The following is a 22,079-nucleotide window of genomic DNA, read 5'->3' on the forward strand; positions in this document are numbered from 1 at the left end:
GCCTTTCTCTTCACACAGCTGAGAAGTGATTTTGGATGACAGTTTATTGGGTCTTATTGTTTTCTTGATGCCAGATTTAAAGTGTGTTGCTTTTAATTATACATGTTTTAAGCAGAAACAATGGTTTAGCAATATAATGCACACAAATGTTTGCTAGTCCAATTTTGATATCTTCCTCTGGGCCTTTAAAATTATCTATACCAGCTTTTCTATTGAACTTACTGTCTCTACTTTGTTACCAGCGTCTCTCTCTGAAGTTAATAACATCTCCATGGATGTTATTAAAAGTCTGGACAGATGAGACAGGAATGAACCTACAGTCACATTGCAAACAAAAGTGCAAGACTAGGAGCAGCCCTCTTTCTAGCTCTGTTGCTTTTTGCAGGTTCTCATGCCAGCCAGCATGGAGCTGATGCGGTCCTAGGTTTCTCTAAGGCTGGAAGTGACAGAGGTGGGGCTAAACCAGCCTTTCTCTGTTTTATTTTTTGGTTCTTAGGCTACACATCTTTTTCCTTTAACTTTGTTTTTGAATTTAATGACCCCTCTCCCACCCCCCATGTTTTCCTTGAGGCACAATATTGATAATAACCCTGCAGCACATGGTATATATAGGTAGGGTGAGGTTAAGATTTTTGCTTAGATTGTAAAGGACTAAAACTTGGTCGCTGTTAGATTGGAATGTAGTGCAAATTGGAATGCACAACCCTTCTACTACTCAGAATTGTGACAGATTGTTGAAATGAATGAAACATTCCCTCTGTCTTTAGCTTTATGGCAAGAGCTTCTGCCCCCCTGGCTGGCTAACCTTTGTATATTTTAGAAAGTTTCAATAAGTCATTCATATCCTATCATCTGCTACCTGATGGGAGGTGGAGTTAGGACCAGATGAGCCTTGATCGTAGCCTGGTTGGAGCATGTTTATCACTGAATAAGTAGCTCACAAATATGTGTCCTCAGAGGGAGGTGGCACTTCACAGGGGTTTGGAAGCCCATGAGCAAGACATTTGCTTGATTGCCGAGAGCAGGAGGCCTCTACAGAGTTTTCTGTTGGGAGTGAGATGGTAGAGTGGTGCGGATGAGAAAGAATGCATTGATGAAAGTAAAATTTCCAAATCATCTGCTCTGTATTGCGATTTAAGATATTTCCTGGTTATCATGCCTAAGATAGCATCTCATTTCTTTAGCTCTCATGAGATACATGTCCTATAATTTTAGGTATTCTAACTAGCGTGTTGTTCTAACGGACTTCTCTTTCACTGACTATACTGGTAATGTTTCTTTCATCTGCATTTGTTTTTATGGGGCCAGAACAAGGTATGTTTTTTGTAAAGAGATTATTTGCTTTATGTTTGAAAATCTGTAAGTAAGTATTGCACATTGCATTATGATAAGGCCACAGAAAATTGGTTCATCTTCTCATACGTGATTTTTTTTCCCCTTAAGACAAATATGGTCTCTTTAGAAGGCCTTACCAAAGTAGTTGATCCTTCTCAGCTAACTCCCGAGTTTGATGGCTGCTTGGAATACAACCATGAAGAATGGATTGAAATCAGAGTTGCTTTTGAAGACTACATTAGCAATGCAACCCACATGCTCTCTCGGCTGGAGGAACTTCAGGACATCCTAGCCAAGAAAGAATTGCCTCAGGATTTAGAGGGGGCTCGGAACATGATCGAGGAGCATTCCCAGCTGAAGAAGAAGGTGATTAAGGCCCCCATAGAAGACTTGGATTTGGAGGGACAGAAGCTGCTCCAGAGGATTCAGAGTAGTGACAGCTTTCCCAAAAAGAACTCCGGCTCAGGCAATGCGGACCTGCAGGGCCTCCTTCCCAAGGTGTCTGCCATGTTGGACAGGCTGCACTCCACACGGCAGCACCTGCACCAGATGTGGCATGTACGAAAACTGAAGCTGGACCAGTGCTTTCAGCTGAGGCTGTTCGAGCAGGACGCTGAGAAGGTAAAGGAGCAGGGGGAGGGCTTCCTGGACCGTTGGGTCCCAGCAGCCAGGGGGCTGCGTTGGTCAGGAGAGAGGGCGGAGGACGAGTCAAGCACGCTCAGGGTTTACTGCGGCCATCTGCCCCCCGTCTGCCTTCCAGCTTTCCTCGTGGTGCAGGCCAGGGCTTTTTCAGGAGCTGTGAGTTCTTCATTACTGACAGTTCAGTCTAGCATGCCTATAGGATAGACGAGAAGGATATCTTGAGTTAAAAGGGTGACAGCTTTAGAGAATTTATATTACTGAAAGCAATAATTACGTAGGTAGTTTTGCCCCTAGCTGCTCCGCACTCCTATATAAAGCCAGTGACAGAACTCTGTTCCGGTCTGTTATTGACCATGCTTTTAAAATAAAAGACCAATAAGGTGTTAAAAAGAATAGCTTCTGGGAAGTATGAGTGGTGATTACTTATGTCCTCATTTTATTCTCATGCTGCAGACAAAACAGCTGGTCCAAGCCGATGCTCGTGTTACCAGCTCACTCTCTTAGCAATGCGGAAACAGGACACTTTAATTTAGAGGACTGTTTCAAGCCATGAGCACGGGTGAATCGATCACTCTTAATTTGAGCTCATTGAATTTTTTTCACAGACAGGAAAATACTTTCTAAAGTTAAAAAAAACTACATCACAAATCTTTGATACAAAAGGACCTTTCAAACAGTGACGGTCCACTACTGTTGTTTGGCAAGCTTTTAACCTGTCAGTGTCCTTATGTTTAAAGAAGTGCCTTGTCAAAGACACTGGAAAAATCTTCCTTTCAATTACTAGAAAAAACAGTTGACTGTCTCTGGGATTCTGGTTCAAGTCACGATACCAGTCCAAATAATGATAGCTATTTCCTTTTGCTTTCATGTTTTTCCTGGGAGCAACGTAATTGACATCCTTTTCCAGGTAGCATCTGTATTGAACCTTGAGAGATGTCATCATTAAATTTTTTCCCCAGCCTTTCCTATTTTTATGGTAAATTTTATTGTTTGCATTTGCACAGTTTTTAAAATACTGTTTGCACTAAAGCATATATGATCTTGTAGTCACCGGAATTGCTGTCAGTAATCTGTGAGCGTAGCAAAGCCCGTCCAGATACCTGTAAGTCCCCGATTTCACCTAACATGTCTTTTCACTGAAGAACAGTGTGGCCAGTCAAGCAGTTCATTATAGCAGGGAGGCTGGGTTGAGAGTCAAAGATTAGTTTTAATTAGCCTGGGGGATTTGAATATCTCTCTTTGCCTCTCTGTTCCTTAATTCCTCATCAGTCGAAGGAACACATGAGAATAGGACTTTCTTCTAGATGGTGCAAGTTCGGAACAGCTTACTTAGAAGTCAAGGATCTTTTGGACCCAAATGCCTGAGAGGTTGTCAGAGCAAAGACACTGCCCCTGATTGGCGTGGCCCTGCTCCTGAGCCTTCGCCGGTCATCTCTCTTTCTGGGGTGATTTCAAGTTGTCTTTTTTCATTCTGGTAGATGTTTGACTGGATCACACACAACAAGGGCCTGTTTCTGAACAGCTACACTGAGATTGGGACCAGCCATCCTCACGCGATGGAGCTCCAGACACAGCACAACCACTTTGCCATGAACTGTATGGTAAGATCCCGTCTGAGCAGATGGATCTTGTATGTGAGAGGATTCTAGCAGACGGGAGGGACTTGCACAGATGGCGTCCCCGCCCTCTGCCAGGAGGCCACGGGGGCCTTCAGAGTTATCGGTGGTGGTAGCAGCTGAGCTCCGAGCATGCGACGTTCTCGGTGTTAGCAGTACCTAGAGCTGCCTTTAAGTTTTAAGCAAACGAAACTGTGAAAACAAGCAAACACATCAGTGGAACTTGAACCAATTACTTGGCCTGTTCAACATGGATGATTTTGAGGCCGGTTCCTGTGCTGTGCCTCTTGGAGCCTGTAGGGTCTCCAGAAACGCTGCTCGGTGGCCAAGTGAGTGTTCTGAGCAGAGCTGCCGTCAGTTTGCTGGCTGCCCTTCATGAGGAAGAAATAAGCCAGCCTGCCTGGTTTCTACCTTGAGGGCATACTCTAGTTCTCTTAAAACATGAGATTTCTCTCCAAGTTGAACTGAAGTACTAGGGTCTGGACATGGGCCATGCCTGGAAGACCCTGCTCTATTTGAGGTTGATGCACTTGACTCCTTTTGGCCTATTGTGACCAGTGTTGGGTTGTTGTAGGACCATTAAACAAAACAATAAAAAAACAATTCTAAATAGTACTTTTGTTACATTTTTGGAGTTAGTATAACTAAAATAAAACACCATGTTCTACAGGATATGTTATTTCTGTAGACAGTTAATCTTCTAGAAATTTCCTTTTCAGGGACAAGGAGTTTTGGTTTGGACTTTGAGCTAGTCTTATGAGAATTAACCACTCTTGGGCCTTATAACATTTGTTACAGAGCACTGAAGTGGTATAAAGACAGGATCTTTGTTTAAATTAATTCATTAAGATGCCATTTAATTAAAGTTTGGACAACTGAGTGCTCTAGTTTAGGTAGTTTTAAAGATAACATCTAGTAATAAAATTTTTGTAATAGACTCCATCAGAGTTCTAGAGTTTGAGGTAAGAGAATTTCTGGTTTAAAGTTTCAAACATGGGCATAGATGAGGAGAACCAAAATGTTACCTTTGGAGGAAGCCTCTTAGAATTTCTTCCTAAGAAAGTTTTATCAATTTTTCAAGCTGTTCTGAAACTGCAGCTAATGGTGGACGGTGTGCAGTCCATGTATCACATGCTATAAAAACAAGAAATATGAAAATGTATGTTAGAAAAACGAGAACAGAAAATATACCCCCCTCCCCAGCATTATTAGTGGGACATTTAGGATCGAGAAAATGGTTAGTATGGTGTAGAAGACAGGGGTATGGGGTGGGTTAGGAATGCAGAGGTTTCTAATCGGAGTCTGCCAGTTAGCATGGTGACTTTGGGCAGTCCGTTTAGTCTCTGCAAGCCTCAGCTTCCTAGTCTGTAAAGTGGGGATTATATCTGCCTTCCATGGAGTTCCATAATTTTATTTTTTCTGCATATGTAAAACACTAAGATAGTGCTGAATGCGTAGTAAGTACTTGATAAATGGTAATTATTAACAGTCATGTTATCACCAATTAAAAACATTAGTAAAATAAAAGTATGGGTGATGTCCTTTTTTTTTTTTTTAGGTTTAAGTCTGTTTTCTGGTTCTTTACAATAAACTTTATTACTTTTCTAAGTTAAAGTTTTTTTTTTTTAAAGATTTTATTTATCTATTTGAGAGAGACAGAGATAGTGAGAGAGAGCATGAGTGGGGGGGAGAGGGAGAAACAGGCTTCCCCGCCAAGCAGGGAGACCAACATGGGGCTTCATCCCAGGATCCTGGGATCATGACCTGAGCTGAAGGCAGAAGGCAGACACTCAACCGACTGAGCCACCCAGGCGCCCCTCTAAGTTAAATTTTAATTGGAAGAGCGGGGTAACCCTGTGCCATGGTGGGTGGCAGCTCCCGGGGGAGCTTCCAGGCCTATCTGGCCCCTTGTCCACTACCCCTCCATGAGTGCTTGGTACCCAGCTAGGACATTTCTTTATGCAGAGCAAGGGCCTGTTAACTTTTAGCCCTTTCTTGTGCTTCCTACAGTGTTTTAAACATTTTTTGACAAAATGAAAGTGCTAAATATCAATATACAGAGTTGACAGTCTCTAAAGCATGTTAAGGAATGCCAACAATTCTGCTCATTGCACTATCACAGATACTTTTAAAAGCTGTGATGAGGGCGCCTGGGTGGCTCAGTCGGTTAAGCATCTGCCTTCAGCTCAGGTCATGATCCCAGGGTCTGGGATCGAGTCCCACATCGGGCTCCCTGCTCAGCGGGGAGCCTGCTTCTTCCTCTGCCCCTCACCCTGCTCGTGCTTTCTCTCTCTCTGTCTCAAATAAATAAATAAAATCTAAAAAAAAGCTGTGATGATAAGAACTAGAGATAGGTACTTTTAACAAAGGGAATTCTGTATTCTGTCTTGTGGGTTGTTTATTGGGCCGTGTGCCACCACGTTCCTTTATCTGTGTAGTCAGTGACGGAATGATGGGAAAGGTCTCCTCCACAGACCCTCTACACTCAGTACAGTCTGGGTGAGGATCTGAAAGTGACGCAGGACACTGTAACAGAACCTCGGTGGCAGTGGGTGTCCTCAGTGGTCCCCACGGCAGAGCCATCTGAATGGAGAGCTCTGCTCTGGATTCTAACAGAGGACATCTGCGTATGCCCTTCCCAACACTTTTGGGGTTGATTTTCCTCTTTAATGTTACAAACAAAACAAAAATTAGTGACTCTAGTCACCTGCAACTAGTGGGCGAGAACACATATGGGGCGGGAGGCATCGATTTTGACTAAAGGATACTAGTTAGAGCACTGTTGCCACAAGAGCCAGGGAGGCCGGTTTCCCCCTGCCCATGGCCTTGGCTGACTGTCACAGCTTCACGGGCGCCCTCTCCCTGCTGCTGCAGACACCGGTCGTCTCTTAGCCGATTCTAGCCTGCAGATGTGCCCAGAAGAGGAGCTCAGAGGCTGGAGTCTGTGGCTCTCTGATCCCGGAGTGACTCCATCTAGTTCTGATTTGGGTTAAAGTGGAGAGAAAAAATGAGTAGGATAGGGTACAAAGAAAGGACGGACAAGTGCGTTCTTCAGGGGGCTTCCTGGGTGGGCTGCAGACGAGGGGACCGCGAGGGGGCTGTGCAGGGTGCGTGGCGGTGGCAGAGGGGCCCAGAGGACCACGGCGAGAGGGGAGAGGAGGCAGGAAAAATGGAGAGAGGTTTGGATAGGTTGGGTATTTAGATTTAGCAGCACAATTGGGAGGAGCCAGTGAGGTGTGTACAGTTTTGGGGGACCCATCAAGAGGAGCAGTGTTGTGATGAAGAATGACAGACCTGGGGTGTGTTGAGGCGTGCGTTCCCACAGCTGCCTCTGCTGAACTAGCAACCTCGAAGGTGCCTGAAGGCTGAAGGGAGCATAGCATAGTGAGAACTTGTTTTGAGGGACAAATGGGTACTTTTTTTTCAGCCTCACACTGTTATTTTTGCAGTAAACTGGTGGGCTTGAAGATGGGCATTTCCACAGAGTAGAAAACTTGATTGAAAGTTTGCACACGGCATTGCTCCCTTTCGTGCGTCCGTTCCTCTTCCATGGAGAAAGTGGATCCGTCTGCAGAAGATTCTCTGTTGGCACCACACAAGATGACTTGGGCTCGTGTAGACGGGAGAGCTTGTTTCCACACAGAACAGCCTGTGGTTGCTCAGTGTGTAGCGTGTAGTTCCTGGGTTCTAGTTAAAAGCTGCAGTGTTGGGTTTTCTCCGTTCTGGGTGACTGCTTCTCCGTAGGCTTGCCATCTGGACCCTTGTCAGGATTCGAAGCCAGCGAGTGAGTAAGAGTATATTTGTGTGCACCCACTTGTGTACATGATTACTTTGTGCCTACCAGTCTGCCTCTCAGCTAGTTGATTTGTAATTTTGCAGTTTTAAAAATAGAAATTGAAACCAATATTTAGAGTTTATGGAAATCAGATAGCAAATACGTACACTGTTCTATACCAGGTGATTCTACTGTTAAAAATGGAACTTAAGTTAGTGGGCTGTGTTTCAGAAAGTGCTGTCATCCGCGGTTCCTACAAGAAAGCCTCTTGTTTGCCTTCCCCTGACAAGCCCTCTTTCTCTCCCCCTTTTGCAGAACGTGTATGTAAATATAAACCGCATAATGTCGGTGGCAAATCGCTTGGTAGAGTCTGGCCACTACGCCTCTCAGCAGATTAAGCAGATTGCGAATCAGCTGGAGCAGGAGTGGAAGGCATTTGCGGCAGCCCTGGATGAGCGGAGTACCTTGCTGGACATGTCCTCCATTTTCCACCAGAAGGCTGAAAAGGTCAGTGCCTGGGACCCGCAGCCCACGAGGTAGTAAGTGGAACAGGTCCTCCCCCAGGACCCTCCCAACCTGCAGCCAGAGCCGATCCCTGGAGGACTTCTGTGTGACGTCTACAGTGCTTAAGAACATGAGCTCTGAAGTCAGGCAGCTGTGCGCTAAAACCCCAGCTGTCTGGCCCTGTGCTGTGCGATCTTCAGCAAGTTACTTCGCCTCTCTGTTCCTTGGTTTTCTCATCTGTAAAGTGGAAATAAAAGTATCTACTTGAGAGGAGTGTTTTCTCATGTAAATTAGATAATTCGTAGTAGGTGGCCTGGTATACAGTAGGTACTAATCAGCGGTAGCCACTGTTCTTTTTCCCTCTTCTCCCTTCTCCCCACCCTCCCTCCCCTTCCTCCTCAGTACTGTCACTTTAGTATTCTGATAGGATGCTTTGGCAGCAAGTAATAATGCCTGAGTATTAGGTTTAAATATCAGTGCTTTGCTTTTCTCACAAACCAAGAAGTTGCAGAGTATGGGAGTTCTGGCCATACAGCGATGTCAGGCCTGGGGTCTGCCCCTCTTGGGTTGCCTCGGCCTTCCTGACGTGGCCACAGAGATGGTGCCACGGCCCCTGCAGCTCAAGCATGGTGTCCACTGTAGCCGGGATGGTGGCGCCTGTCACTTTTATCAGGGAAGCATTATTTTCAGAAGGTCCCTTCATCCCCACACAACTCGCCTCCATTCCCCTTGAGCAGGAGTGGGGTGCGGGCCATGCCGTAGCTCCCCAGGACGGTGGGAAAAGGTGAATGTGGCTTTTAACCTCCCCAGCAGCAGGCCGGCTCTGCCAGCAGGGGCTAGGGTTGAAAAGTGGCTTTTGGGTAGGCAGCTTGCAGTGTCTTTCACGTTTATGAAATTATTTGCATGGATTCAGACTTCACGTTGGCTTCATTTGCCGATGTGCTGGTCGAAATACTCGAAGAGGTAACATATAATGTGTGCCCATGACACTCCTCACACCTCTGCAGTCCTCCGGTGAGCTTGCTTAAGCAAACACTCTGAAGTTGCACAAGGGAAGTGCTTTGCTCGTGACTCAGACTTTAGTAGTGGAAAGTGCTGGGCAGGGAAATACCTTTTCAAGTTGTGGAGAAACAACATAGGAACTTTTAGCTACTAGGAAGACATACGGGGAAGAAGCGAGTGGTTGCCTTAAGGGAGAAATACTGATAGGGAGAATTTTTTGGTGTTGGGGGGGAGACTACATTCATAGGGATCTGTACTGATGCTGCTAAGAAGGAAATAGTATCTCTCTGTAATCTAGAAACAGTCCCTGTTGAGGAGTGAAGTCAGTAAAGGTAAGATAAAGGTCCCAGCTTGCCCAGGGTTTTGGCAAGACAATGAGAATGTTGCACAAGACCCTAATTAGCAGTGATCTCGACTCTAGAAACCTTTCAAGTGTGAAGCAAGAGAGGAAACTAAAGGGAATAAAGAGAAAAAAATCTTAGTAGCCTCATGTGAAAGCTGTGAATAGGGACTTCCAGGTTTTAATAGTAAGATTTTTCACCTTCCTAAACTTACCCGTTTAATTGGTTTTATGATAAAGAATAAACAAAAGCCCACACACAAAAACAGGTTTTTAAAAAAAGTAACAGGAACCCGCTCCAGCAGAGAACAGCACCATGCTCACCCCTGCTACCTATCGTTGTCCTGAGTAGTGGTATATTGTTCACTGGACATCATCATGGGTGTGAGGATGAGCTGTCTGGTCCCTATATATAGGTCCCTATATATAGGTCATCTGGAATGGTAACATATTATGGGGTGTAGCAACCCCTGGAAGTACAAGTGTGCGAATTGGTACTGGGCTGTCAGAAAGTTCTATGAAGACGATATGAATAAATGTGAGACAGGACAAGCTACATGGGTGAATGGCAGAGAGTCTAAAGCAGAGTAACACACAGGGAAAATCTCTTTCATAAACATGGTAGGATTCAGAATTGTAAATAAACCCTGAAGTTAATTGCTATTCTAACCTGCTTGAAGATAATCTAGAAATGTGGGTGCCATGGGGCATTTTCAAACATTCAGCATCAAAAGAGCCTGGGGTGTTTTCGTTTGGATAAGATGAATGACTGTAATTTATGGATTTGAAGGAAACTAAACTAGATGAATACATTACTGAACACAATTTTGTGGGATCCTTCATAAACTGTAAGAGTGCTTGAGGTCTCTGTGTGTATCGAGTAGCCAGAGAAGAAGCCAGATAGGAGCATAGGGACAGAGGGGCCTGGTGAAGAAAGGGCCCAGCGTCTCTGATGGACCTCGATCAAGGTCTGCCCAAGCAACTAAAATGTGCAGATGGGACATTAGAAAGTGTTCAGAGTGTCTTTAGTCTCAGGTGAAAACGTTATCGGGAATCTTACGCTTCACTGAACAAAAGTAAGATCCTTGAAATTCTGATGCGTGAAGGAAGATCACATCTACTCAGTACTTTTCCTCTTCCCAGGAGAGAAATAGCTCAACTTTGGTCTTTTTTTTTTTTTTTTTAAGTGCTTTGCTTTCCGGTTATGCTTAAGCTGTTTTCGTAAGCTCAGTGGGGAGAAGACCAGAAACTTGGACATCGTAAGTGAGGTTGCCCTCTTAGCCACCTCTTTGAACCCCATCCAGACGTATCAGTAAGAAATGAAATCTGATTAGGAAGGCCTGGAGCTCCACTATGGGATCCCCGTGGTTCATGGTGTTACCGAAGGAAGCAGCCTTCCCTGTAAGGATTCCAGCTCCCAGCTGGGGAGACATGTGCCCTGCACTGCCCAGCCACGCTCCTCTGTGGTCTCTCAGTGGGTGTTCTGGTGTTGGGGTTTGCTTGTGATTTTACAAACATAAATCTTGAGGTGCAGACTAGATGAGGAGAACATTGCCTAGACAGCGTGCCTTCTGCAGGCGTCTCGGCTGTTCATGCGCTCTCAGGCCTTCCCCCACTCCGGGGATGTCATGTGGGCAATTGGAATCTCCGTTTGCAAGCTTGGAGTCAGGACCACAAGGCTGGCAGTCTCACCGGTACACGGTGTTCAGGGGCTCTGGCCTTCACTTCTTTTGGTCATGGGGCATATCCGCTGGATGGTGTCTCCATACGAAGAAGCTTTCATAGCTAATGTTATTAGAATTACATTTTTATAAAACAAGAGAAAGTGATTGATTTTACTACACCTCCTTTGCATCTCCAGTTTTTTAAAAAAGAATGATCTGGGGTGTGAGGGTGATCTGGCTGCGACATCTGTCACCCCACTGATTGCCAGTGTTGATCCCACTGATCTGGCTGGAGAGGTGCGTTTCCCCCTCCTCTGTCCCCGCTCCACGTGTGTCCCTCCCGGAGCTGCACACTGCACCCAAGAGGGTGACTGTTCCCGCAAGAGGAGGATAGTCTTCGGTCAGGAGCGTGCCAGTATCTGTGCTTTCCTGCTAGAACCCCCACACAGACCCTCCAGGTCCATTTGTGGAAAGGAGGGTAGTCAAACTTCGAGACTCCCAACACATCCAAATGAGGTGCTGTGTGTGGCAGTCTGCCTTTCTAAAAACAAAAAAAAGGGTCTAGAGCTGCACTGTCCGTATGGTAGCCACTCACCACATGCGGCTATGGAAATTACTTAGTTTGTTAATAAGATAATGTAAAAGTAAATTAAAACTCCATACAGTGTCCACCCTGTGGCTGCTGGCTTCTGTAGACCAGACAGCACAGATAGACATTTCCATCACTGCCGAAAGTTCTATGAGTGCTGATAAAGGTATGCCTTTACAGTGAGCTTCAGTCTGATTACCTCATTTTATCTGTGAGTTTGAGAGCCTCTCCAATTTGATAATAGCCAAAAATAAAGTAAGAGCCAGTATCTGTATAGTTCTTTGGAACCTACAGTATTTGTTTAGTTCTTTAGACTTTACAGAGCTCTCTAACACAAAACGTCATTTCATCTTTAAATCAGCCCAGTGAAGTAGATGGGGCTGTGGTGTTATTGTCCTTATATTGTGTTTGGGGAGCGATTTACTTATGTTGGGACTTCTGTTGAGGTATGTGACAGTCTTTTAGTTCCTGACATAATAGAACACTTTCACAACAAAGCACTTAGGTTAATATCCTTATAAAAAAAGTTTTAGGGCGCCTGGGTGGCTCAGTTGGTTGAGCGACTGCCTTCGGCTCAGGTCATGATCCCGGAGTCCCTGGATCGAGTCCCACATCGGGCTCCCTGCTCGGCAGGGAGCCTGCTTCTCCCTCTGACCCTATCCCCTCTCATGTGCTCTCTGTCATTCTCTCTCTCTCTCTCAAATAAATAAATAAATAAAATCTTTAAAAAAAAAAAAAAAAAGTTTTAGAAATAACATTTATGGCAAACATGACCTATCCTAGTTATCCACATAATTTTATCCTAAGTCTGGGTTGGAACTCCGAGGAAAATAATACTTCGCTATTCCTTTTTGAATTTTTAAGGCAAATAATACACATGTAATTGTTCCCATTTTAATGGTATTTTACTTTATTGAAAGCATAGGCCTAACTCTTGGCTTGTGGACAAAATCAGGATTCTCATGGAATGGAAAGGAATCGGAGTAAATATGTATAAAAATCAAAGAAAAAGTTCTTAATGAGAACAGGTTTAAGGCACGTGATCACTGGCATATTCTGGTTCAAATTGAGCCTGTCTCCTCCAAGTTACTGGGGTGGTTCTGTCAGAGCTTCGCAAATGGAACAGGCTCCTCACTCCTGTGATCTCCACGGGCAGAGAAGGGAGCCCATCTCCCTCGGAGGAACCAGGAAAGAGGGCGTGCTGATGAATACTCATGGAGCAAAAAGGATGAAATAAAAAAGAAAAGTAGTAAATTATAAGTTACTTTACTATAGGCAAATATAAAACTTCTAGGGTAAAATTTTCTAGACATGAAAATAAAAAATTGAAATAAGAAAAGAACTCTGATGTTTGAGTTCATATGTATATTAAACATGTACATGTGTGTACCTATAATTTTAAACAGGTCTTATTTTTGTCAAAGAAGAGAAAATCCCTCCAAATATTTGAAAAATCCCCATTCTAGGCAGTTTTTGTCTCTTTGTCTCCTAAATCGGCTAACCACTCATGCTCAGCTGTGCCCCGTCGTGAGCCCTGGTGGGGGTGGGAGGTGGGTGGGAGGAGGCAGAGCAGGCCAGGGAGCTGAGCAGCTCCCAAATTGGAAGCCCCCACTCTCTCAGCATGTGGAAGGTAGTGGAATAAATGTTTATGAAAACAAATCTAATTAATTATTCAAGCTCTCCCGTTAAAGCTGTGTGTTTTAATTACTCTGCCCTCAACTGCTTGCCTCAGTTTTGCAAACTGGCTGAGCCAGACGCTTCATCTTGTATTCAGCTACACTTGAAAAAAGTCACCATTCTGCTGAACATCAGAATTCACAGTTCTATAGCCGGCTCCTGATTTGAATTCATGGAGAAGCATGAGTTCTCTTGCCCTCTCCTGTCTTTACCCTCAGCCTCGCTGGATACTGTGTATTTACATATTCTGGGCATTTAAAGCATCAGAGACTGAATTGGCTGCTCTGACTTCTCTCTAGAGCACGGTAGCCCCCTTCTGCTCTGTCCTTTACAGAGTGCATATTCCCCTGGAGTTGTAATCCCAAACCGTATTTCTCAAGATGGTACACGTGCAGGGGCTGGGGGTGAGGAGGGTGCAGTGCAGTAGAGTGGTCAGAGAAGTTTGGGGAACGAACACACCAGGCTGCCCCCCTTGCCCATCCGTAGTGCACGTTATCATATTAAAAGGCTCTGAGAGGTTCTGTATATAGGTACCTGTTGAACTTTCCCACCAGGATGCCCTTTTTGGGGGAAAACCTATTAGCGCCTTCTTTTTTGGCTCTCTGATTGGAGATTGCTGCCCTATGGCAGTGGGTTCAGACTCTTTGGGTGTTCAGCCTTTCAGAAAGCATGGGGGCTTAGAGCTTGCCCTCTGGAGTCTAGAGTTGCCATCTCAAAAACAAAAGACAAATTGCGCTTACACAGAAGTCCTGTGAAACCATGCCCGGCTTTATTTCTGTCATTGGGGTACTTTAACCCAGTGAATTTAGATGGGCAGAACCCTTTCTCCACAAGATTTCCTCATGGCAAGCCATCCTTCTTTATGTATTTAGGACCTGGCCATATTTTTTCAGGTAAGTATAATCAATACCCTTTCCAGATACTTGAAGAAATTATAAGTTACTTTTACTGCAGGCATATATAAAACTTCTTGAGTGTTTCTCTTTACTGGTTGGTTCAAAAATTGGAGATGAATATATTTTAATAGTCATCCTGATACAGTGATATGTGAGCCTGACACTTCTGCTTATCATGTGGTGTTGTGTAACTGAAACTCGTTCCGCCCTTGTTCCAGCAGAAGCGTTTTCGCCTCTCTGAAGAGTATATGGTGACTGCCTTGGGAGTGCCGCTGTGGCCTCGTGCAGGAGCAGTTAATCGCTGACTTGACCTGATGATTTATTAATGATGGTGGTTAACCTGAGTCAATCCATATTTGAGAAGGGTTTACAATGACTGGTGTTAAATGCAGTCACGGAAAAGGAGTGAAATCAAGATCAAGAATACTGAGAATCATTCAGCTGACCTGTTTGACGTTTATAGAATGCTCCACACACAAAATTCCTAGAAATATGCGTATATAGTCACACATGTACACATGTGGAGGGGGAGAGGTGTAAAGTAACTTCATCCCTACTTCTGTTGGTCTGATGGTGTTCGGAAGGCGCCGTAGGAGAGGCTATTCCCCTGCGCCGGTGTGGGTTGAAGCCATCAGATGCTATCATATGACACATAATGCCCTATGAATTGCTTTCAAGCCGTAAGGTTTGCATACAGATATTTTTCTGAGCCAGTATGTTAATAATAAAAGGATTTTTATAAACAAATTATTACTTGGGTGACTGTCCTATTTTAAGTTTCTAAAAATGTCATAAGTAATTGGGAGGTCATTATCCTATGTATTTTAAGAGAATCCTAGCATGTTTCCTGCCTGGCAGGTCAGTCACCCAATTTTAAATAGTCACCCTCTGCATTCCCTGGTAAACGTAGAAAGATGCTAGGGAATTAGAGTAAAAGAGGTGAAGCCCAGGGAAATGTGTCCATGTCTATTTGGTGTAATTGAATTAGCGTCTTTAATTGGTCTGCTGCTTGCCTTTGACACTTACCTGTGATGGGTGCTGATAGGATCTCCCTGGGAAGTCTGGCCGTGATTTCTCTGCTATTGATGAATCCCAGGGCTGTGGGGGTGGCAGGGGAGAAAATTGAGGATAGGTTGGAATGGCAGTCCAGCTGAGACTTCCCTTCTTGTTTACATGCAAAATGGAAAAGACCTGTGAGTGAGTCTGCCACCTCCCTCCACCTTCCCGTGGGCTCAGTGGGCACGGCTGAGGACTTTGGCCTTCATTTGGTCTTTTTCATTTCTGTGCATATTTACTTTTGAAAAGGTAGAAAAATGGGCCTACTGCGCTTCCTGTGTTCAGGCAAATGATTTCAGGAACTCGGGCTTCTGTTAGCATCTCAGCGTTAGAGCAAAGTGGGCAGGCTGGACGGCAGCTCTCGGCTGAGGCTGAGGTGCAGGCGGTTGGCATCACTGGTTCGGAGGAGGGCTGGGGAATCAGCCAGGAGGCCCAAAACAGAACTCAGGGCAGGTTTGCTCCGGATGTGCTGCTGGCTGTGGGCCTCAGAGCTCAGGGGTGGAGTCCAGGGATGGTTTGAGCGCTCACAGTAGTGCCATCTGAGATGGAGATTCCACCATACTGCATTCTTAGATTCTCTCTCAACTACCCTCACTTCAAAACCATATTAAAAAAAAATCTACTTCTCAATATAAATTGCCATTGATAGAAATAATCTTTTTTTTTTTTTTTTTTAATCTTACAAGTATATGAGCAACGTGGATTCGTGGTGTAAAGCCTGTGGTGAGGTAGACCTTCCCTCAGAGCTGCAGGATCTGGAGGACGCCATTCATCACCATCAGGGAATATATGAGCACATCACTCTTGCTTATTCTGAGGTGAGCGGGCAGTTTCACTTGAGATGCAAAGCAACAGTTTTGTATCATAATACCAAAAGCTGGGGAGAAAGAATGCAGTTTTGTCTAGCCCAGAGACAGCTTGTAGATTTCACGTTACACTGCAGTTTGGTTGTGACTTTTGAATGGTATGTGTGCTAGGGTGGGGGTGGGGCTCCTATAAAACAGGATGGTCGGCAGTGAGCACACTTCTCCTGCCCCTGTGACGTTTGTGGATTTCCTCTAGTGTGCTTATATTTCCATCTGCTAGGGTGAGATTCCAATTTTCTGGCTTGCATGTACTTAGGAAATACATATTTTTGCATGCTATTCAGTCTAGTTGAACTCAATTTTCCTGAATGAAACATTCTAGAAAGGAGGGAAGCCTGATACCGTTTCATGTTCTGGATCAAAAAGCACACGCTGTTTTATTTGTTTTGTTTGTTTTTTAAAGTTTATTTGAGAGAGAGAGAGCGAGCATGCACGAGCAGGGGGAGGGACAGAGGGAGAGGGAGAGAGAATCTCAAGCAGACTCCACGCTGAGCGAGGAAGCCTGACGTGGGGCTCGATCTCTTGACCCTGAGATCATGACCTGAGCCAAAACCAGGTCAGATGCTCAACCAACTGAGCCACCCAGGTGCCCCAAAAAACACACACTGTTTGAAGCTACTAGCTGTTTTAGAAATCTAAGTATAGCATTTTCTTTATTATTTTAAGGTAAACTATTTCTTTATGTATCCCTATCTTATTTTCTGCCCCCTTTTTCTGGGCCTGTTTTTTTATTTTATTTATTATTATTTTTTTAGAGAGAGAGCGCTCATGCAGCAGGAGAGGGGCAGATGGAGAGGGAGAGAGAGAATCTTAAGCAGGCTCCACGCCCAGTGTGGAGCCTGATGCGGGGCTCGATCTCACTACCTGAGATCATGACCTGAGCTGAAATCAAGAGTTGGACACTTAACCGATTGAGCCACCCAGGCGCCCCTGGACCTGGCTTTTTTGTGAGGACTTTATAGGATCACTTATTTCATGTTCACAACTCTGGGGCACGTGTCCTCGTTGGCTGTGCTGTTACAAATGAGGAGACCGAGGCTCGGAGATGAAGTGACTTGTGCCAGGTCTGCCGCTGCAGGAGGTGGAGCAGAGACGTGGACCCAGGCAGGCCGGCTCCATGCCGCCTCTGCGTGCTCTCACGCGCTAGGCGCAGCGAGTGCCGAGAGCCTGACCTGTGCCCGCCTCATCCGTGGCGTGGTCATCAGGCCAGACCAGTCTGCCGTTGTGATGGTGGTTAAATTCCCGGAGGGGAGTGGGGGCGCATGCTTGTCTTCGGCAGGGTGTCCCCCACTCTCCTGTCATCGTGGGCATTGACAGTCGTGTATGCTGAGATGAAAGCTCACTGGAGACCTGAGTAAGAAATGTTGCAAAACCCTGGCAGAAGGCAGGGCACAGAGTGGAGCCTCAGTTTACCCATGTCTTCCTTGATTAGAGCTACAAACACACAAAGTCGTAGGGAAGAAGTCGGCCGTTTGCTTTTCAGCCGGCACTTCCTGCTTCACTGAGCACCTGCTATTCTCCTGTCCTTGTGCCCGGGCCTCCTGATTCCGTAGTGTCCCCAGTGCCTGTGATACTTGCTTCAGAAAGTGGTCACGCCTCCTGCCCGGAAGGTTGAAATCTACACATGTTTGTTTCTCTAGCTACCTTTTTATCCAAAAGATCCCCCACCCCTTTTTTAGCACGGTTTTATTTTGTCCATGGAATTTTAAAAAGTCCACTCTGTATTATGCTTCTTAATTTTGTACCCAATGTATTTTAGTAAATTTGATGATCTAATTTATTAGGAACTATATAAATATTAGTGATAGGCTCTTTAATTTTGTTTGCTTATTTATTTATTTAATTGTGGGAAAGAGGGGCAGAGGGAAAGGGAGAGAGAGAATCTTAAGCAGGCTTCATGGTCAGTGCAGAGCTGGATATGGGGCTCGATCTCACGACCCTGAGATCACAGCCTGAGCTGAAATCAGGAGTCAGACACTCAACCAACTGAGCCACCCAGGTGCCCAGTGATAGTTTTTTTAACAGTAAAAGTGAAAGTTGAACAGATCTGTAATTTTTTCATCACATTAGTTCATGAGGATTATTGTGAGTTCCAAAAAAACATTAATTTCTTTCTCCCTAGTGTACCATCTCTAGGCATTGTCTGATTTTGACCTGTAATAAAGACAGTGAGTGACTGTTGCCTACCATGTAACTGGGCCTTCACTCATCTACATACTAATGATTTTCTCGGGAACTGCATTTTGATTGCCCTGGTAGGTTCCAGACCCCTGTGGGGTAGCTTGCTCATACGGTGCTCGGCACCAGTCAGAGTCAGCCTGACCTGACCAGTGTCATCCCCTGGCTACACCGGCCAGTTCAGTCTGCCTGTTGCCCTTGAACTTCTAGCAGAGTACATAATTCTCTCACCACTGCTTTCTGTAGGAATGGGGCATCTTGACATGGGAACTTACGTGTTCCTGCTGTGCAGTTTCATTAGATTTTATATTGGTACTAAAAGTTTTAAATAATTTGATGGCAAGTAAACTGCTTTTCGGGCTGAGGGATTAAACCACAATTTTTAGCCTAAAAACATGTTTGCAACTGAACTATAAACTCAAGGAAACAGTAACTTCACAGTGAAATGAACAGAAAAGTCTTCCAATAGAACAGAACAAACTTTTATTTTCCTTTTTAATTAAAGTTTGAAATGGTTTTAGGCTATAGAAAAGTGTTAGAACAGAACAGAGAGCTGCTCCCACATTCCCTTACCCAGATTTCCCAGTTTTTCACGTTTTTCCACAGTTGCTCTGTCGCCCCCTCCCCGCACTACTCTCTGCAGTCAGTAAATCAGCTGTGCTGCAACACAAGCATCCTTCCCACAGACCCGTTGGTATTTCCCACGGTTCTCACTGGTCCGGGGCAAGGTCCAGCAGCATGCATTACACTTAGTGGACACATCTCATTGGTTTCCTTCCCGGTGGAACATTCTTTAGTCTTTGTGACAGTGTTAGAGAATAAAGCTCCTTCATTCTCTAGGATGACCCTCCACCTCTTGCCCATCCATCCAGGTTTCCTCCTGTGCTGATAAAAGCCAAGGGTCACAGCAGGGTCACAGGATGCTGACCCCTCCCGCCATTGGTGATGTTAACCTTGACCCCTTGGTGAGGTTGGTCTGCAAGGTTTCTCTAGTGCAAAGTCATTAAAAAAAATTTGGTTTTGAGGAGCATTTTGTGGGAGATAACACTGATAAATGTTTCTCCCTGGTGCTTCTTGCCCCTCCCAGCTCCCTCTGCAATCATTATTTGAGCGCTTCCTTAACTTCCTGGTGTAACGTTCCCAGGCTCACTGTGTACTTTCCCTGCCTCATCCCTGGGATCTCCCATCTCACTGAGGAGTTGTGGTAATTGTGTTGTGTGGGATTTAGAGCCTAAGATGGGGCGCTCAGGAGCACTCATTTACTTGTGGGGCATCAGCTCATGCAGGCCCTCAGGGCAGACAGTCAGGAAACCCTTGTACGCGGCTGGGCACCTGCGCACCGTGCACGCACGTCCACTCCACCTGGGACTGCTGCTGTATCACCCCGTGTCTGTGTTAAAGACCCACGTGTTCATACCGGTGCTTCTGTTCCTAATCCAGTGCGTCAGGGCTCTCTCCAGCCTTGCCCTTGCTGTGTTTATAAATTCCTTCTCAGACGACAGAAGCCTGGCTCCCTTTATCCTCCGATCTGATAGCTGTATTTTCTCAGTCTGCCCCATCTCCTAGCCACTTGGTCTGCGTCTCTCCCCCCGCCACCCGGATCCTTAGAAAGCCCTGCGGTGGACACCTCTGTTGGCACCCCCACTCTCACTGCCTCGGACCCTGGGCGCCAGGAGGGGAGGGGAAGGAAGATGGGAAGGGAAGGACTGCTTTTGATTTTAAAGTGATTTTTCCTTTCCTGAGTCCGTGGTTTTCTAACTGTAGGGTGCTGGTTAAAGCAGCTGCTCATGCTCCACCCCAGAGTTGGAGAGTCTCCATCTGTGTTTAACCAGTGTCCTTACTGACCTGGCACCTCTCCTGCAGAGGCTCTCCGGACCACGCACTGGGAGCCAGTCTTTACCGTGTTTTGAAGGGTGCGGCGCGTCCAGGAGGCACTCCTTCCAGGGCTAACTGTGAGCCGCTGCCGGGGCGCGGGGTCCTTGAGAAGCAGGGACGTGTGAGAGGGGGACTTTGCTCATCTTTTTTCTTTTCCTCTCAGTTTCCCTTCTCCCTCTCATAATTTTTTCTTTAAACAGTGTCTGCAGTTTCTAGTCTCTGATGACACCAGTTTGCTGTGGGAAATCTTCCCAGTGTTTTTTCTCTAAGACACAAACACCTGCTTTTCAGTGTTTTAATAAGCCCCATCCCATGGTGTTTCTGTTTGTGATTTAGCAGCAGGAGTATACATGTGCCTCGTAAACACGCGCTTGCTTCAGCTTGCCAGGTTTGGGGCTAATATTGTCTGTTGTAGTTGATCACAGGAGAGTGAAGCAATAGACATGTCTGGGGTAAGCCGTACTTCTAGAAACAGCATGTAGAGTATTCATTTTTAACATTTTATTTTTAAGCAAGCAAACTTATCAACTACTTTCCCCACAAACTAAATTCATACGGATGACTTTTATCTCAGCATTGCCCGTGTGGTCATGCAGACCTAAACACTGACGTTGGGATTGTGCAGTGCGTGTCCGTGCACCGGCCGACGGTCTTCGCCACTGCAGCCGTGGGTAGCGACTCTCGGAGCAGGAGGAAGGGGGCTGGCATGTCGGCTTTGGCGGTTCTCATTGGCCGGGGCGTCAGGATAGCCCACGTTTCTCAGTGTAGCCCACGTGCTGACCCTCTGCACAGTTCAGTGGAGCCTCATGGAAGTGACTGGTTTGCTGCCCGTGAAGCCGGCCGGCCTCCTTCTATAAGGCACTATGTACGTGGGTGACGGCATGATTAGTGTTAACAGCATGTGAGAAAAAAACAGCAAAATGAGTCACCTTGACATAGTCTTTGGTGTATGGAGGCTCGGCGACCTTGCTATAGAGGAACTCCTCTACAGCGGTTGTTCCAAAGCCTCCGTAAGTGTTGCACCTTGCTGTTGCTAGGCAGGGTGGTGGAGTCAGCGTTTGGCGCATCAGAGGTGACAGACCACACAGCAGTCTCTGCACACCCCCAATCTTGAAGCCTTGCAAGGGCTTGAAATATAAAGGACTAAAAACTGGCAGGCCCAAGTGGAATCTGCAGGACAGCCATGTTCTCTGCATGGACCTGACGGGGCTGCTCCAGCGGTCTCCTGTTTTCATCTCGTCTTGGCTTTTCCTTTCTGATAATCCCAGGTAGAGGTGTCAGAGAGTCAACAGCTGAAAGATTTAGAAACCTGCCGTTGGAGGACCATCCTAAGAACTCGGCCGGGAGAAAGAACCGTCATCAGAGGGGAGCCAGAAAATCTGAAGGCAAGAATGTTGCCTTTTCTCTCTCAGGTGGCCTCCCTGATGCGTGGGGGAAATGCCGCTGCCGGGACAGGACCTTTCAGAAGGTCATTGGCCTCTGTCATTGGTAGGAAATTCTAGTGTAGCCATCTTAGGACAGGTTTAACCTCCTCATCCAGGGAGGAAGTGTTCCTGTTTGGCCGAGGGCCATCGACCACGGCTACAGAACACGTGGACCCATGGTCACTCTTTCCTGCTTTATTAGAACTTTGATTCCAGAATCATTTCAGCACGAGTTGGAAAGGATAGTGGTGGCCGTGAGGCCATTCCCAGGCTTAACGTGGAGCCGTGTGCTCTGCAAGCCGTGGCCAGCCCCAAGCCCTGCAAAAAAATCAAACTGTGTTGGTTTGAGTTGGTGCAGATGGTGCAGCTTGTTTCATGGAAGTTTTGAAGAAGGACCAGTGTTTCTTCACTGCATGCTAAGTGTAGTCATTTCTGATCACGCCTTTATATATTTTGTGTATTTTGCTTGTTTGGGTTATATCTGGGGAATGACATTTCCTAGCACTTTCAGATCTACACCACCACATTTGGACCTAATTGACATATTCTAGGTCATATGTGATCTTTGGGTGGTGGCGGTTTTTGTAACCTAAGCAATGATCTCCCGTACTGTTCCCTCTCCTTAGATCAGAGCCACCTG

General features: G+C 45.8%; 1 protein-coding gene across 13 annotated transcripts in view; it reads left to right on the forward strand.

Moving 5' to 3' along the window:
• TRIO (trio Rho guanine nucleotide exchange factor) overlaps positions 1–22,079 on the forward strand; it is a 340,046-nt gene that overhangs the window by 133,836 nt on the left and 184,131 nt on the right. For all 13 annotated transcript variants that reach the window (XR_013445488.1, XM_078066575.1, XM_078066577.1 and 10 more), the window contains exons 5-8: positions 1,444–1,956; positions 3,456–3,578; positions 7,684–7,875; positions 15,783–15,914. Coding sequence is in view for 12 of the 13 variants with exons in the window: in XM_078066575.1 (XP_077922701.1) it covers positions 1,444–1,956; positions 3,456–3,578; positions 7,684–7,875; positions 15,783–15,914 (960 nt within the window). In the remaining variant the exon portion in view is untranslated. The remainder of the gene's footprint in view (positions 1–1,443; positions 1,957–3,455; positions 3,579–7,683; positions 7,876–15,782; positions 15,915–22,079) is intronic.

This window comes from Halichoerus grypus, chromosome 2 (genome assembly GCF_964656455.1).
Source record: "Halichoerus grypus chromosome 2, mHalGry1.hap1.1, whole genome shotgun sequence".
NCBI lineage: Eukaryota > Metazoa > Chordata > Mammalia > Carnivora > Phocidae > Halichoerus > Halichoerus grypus.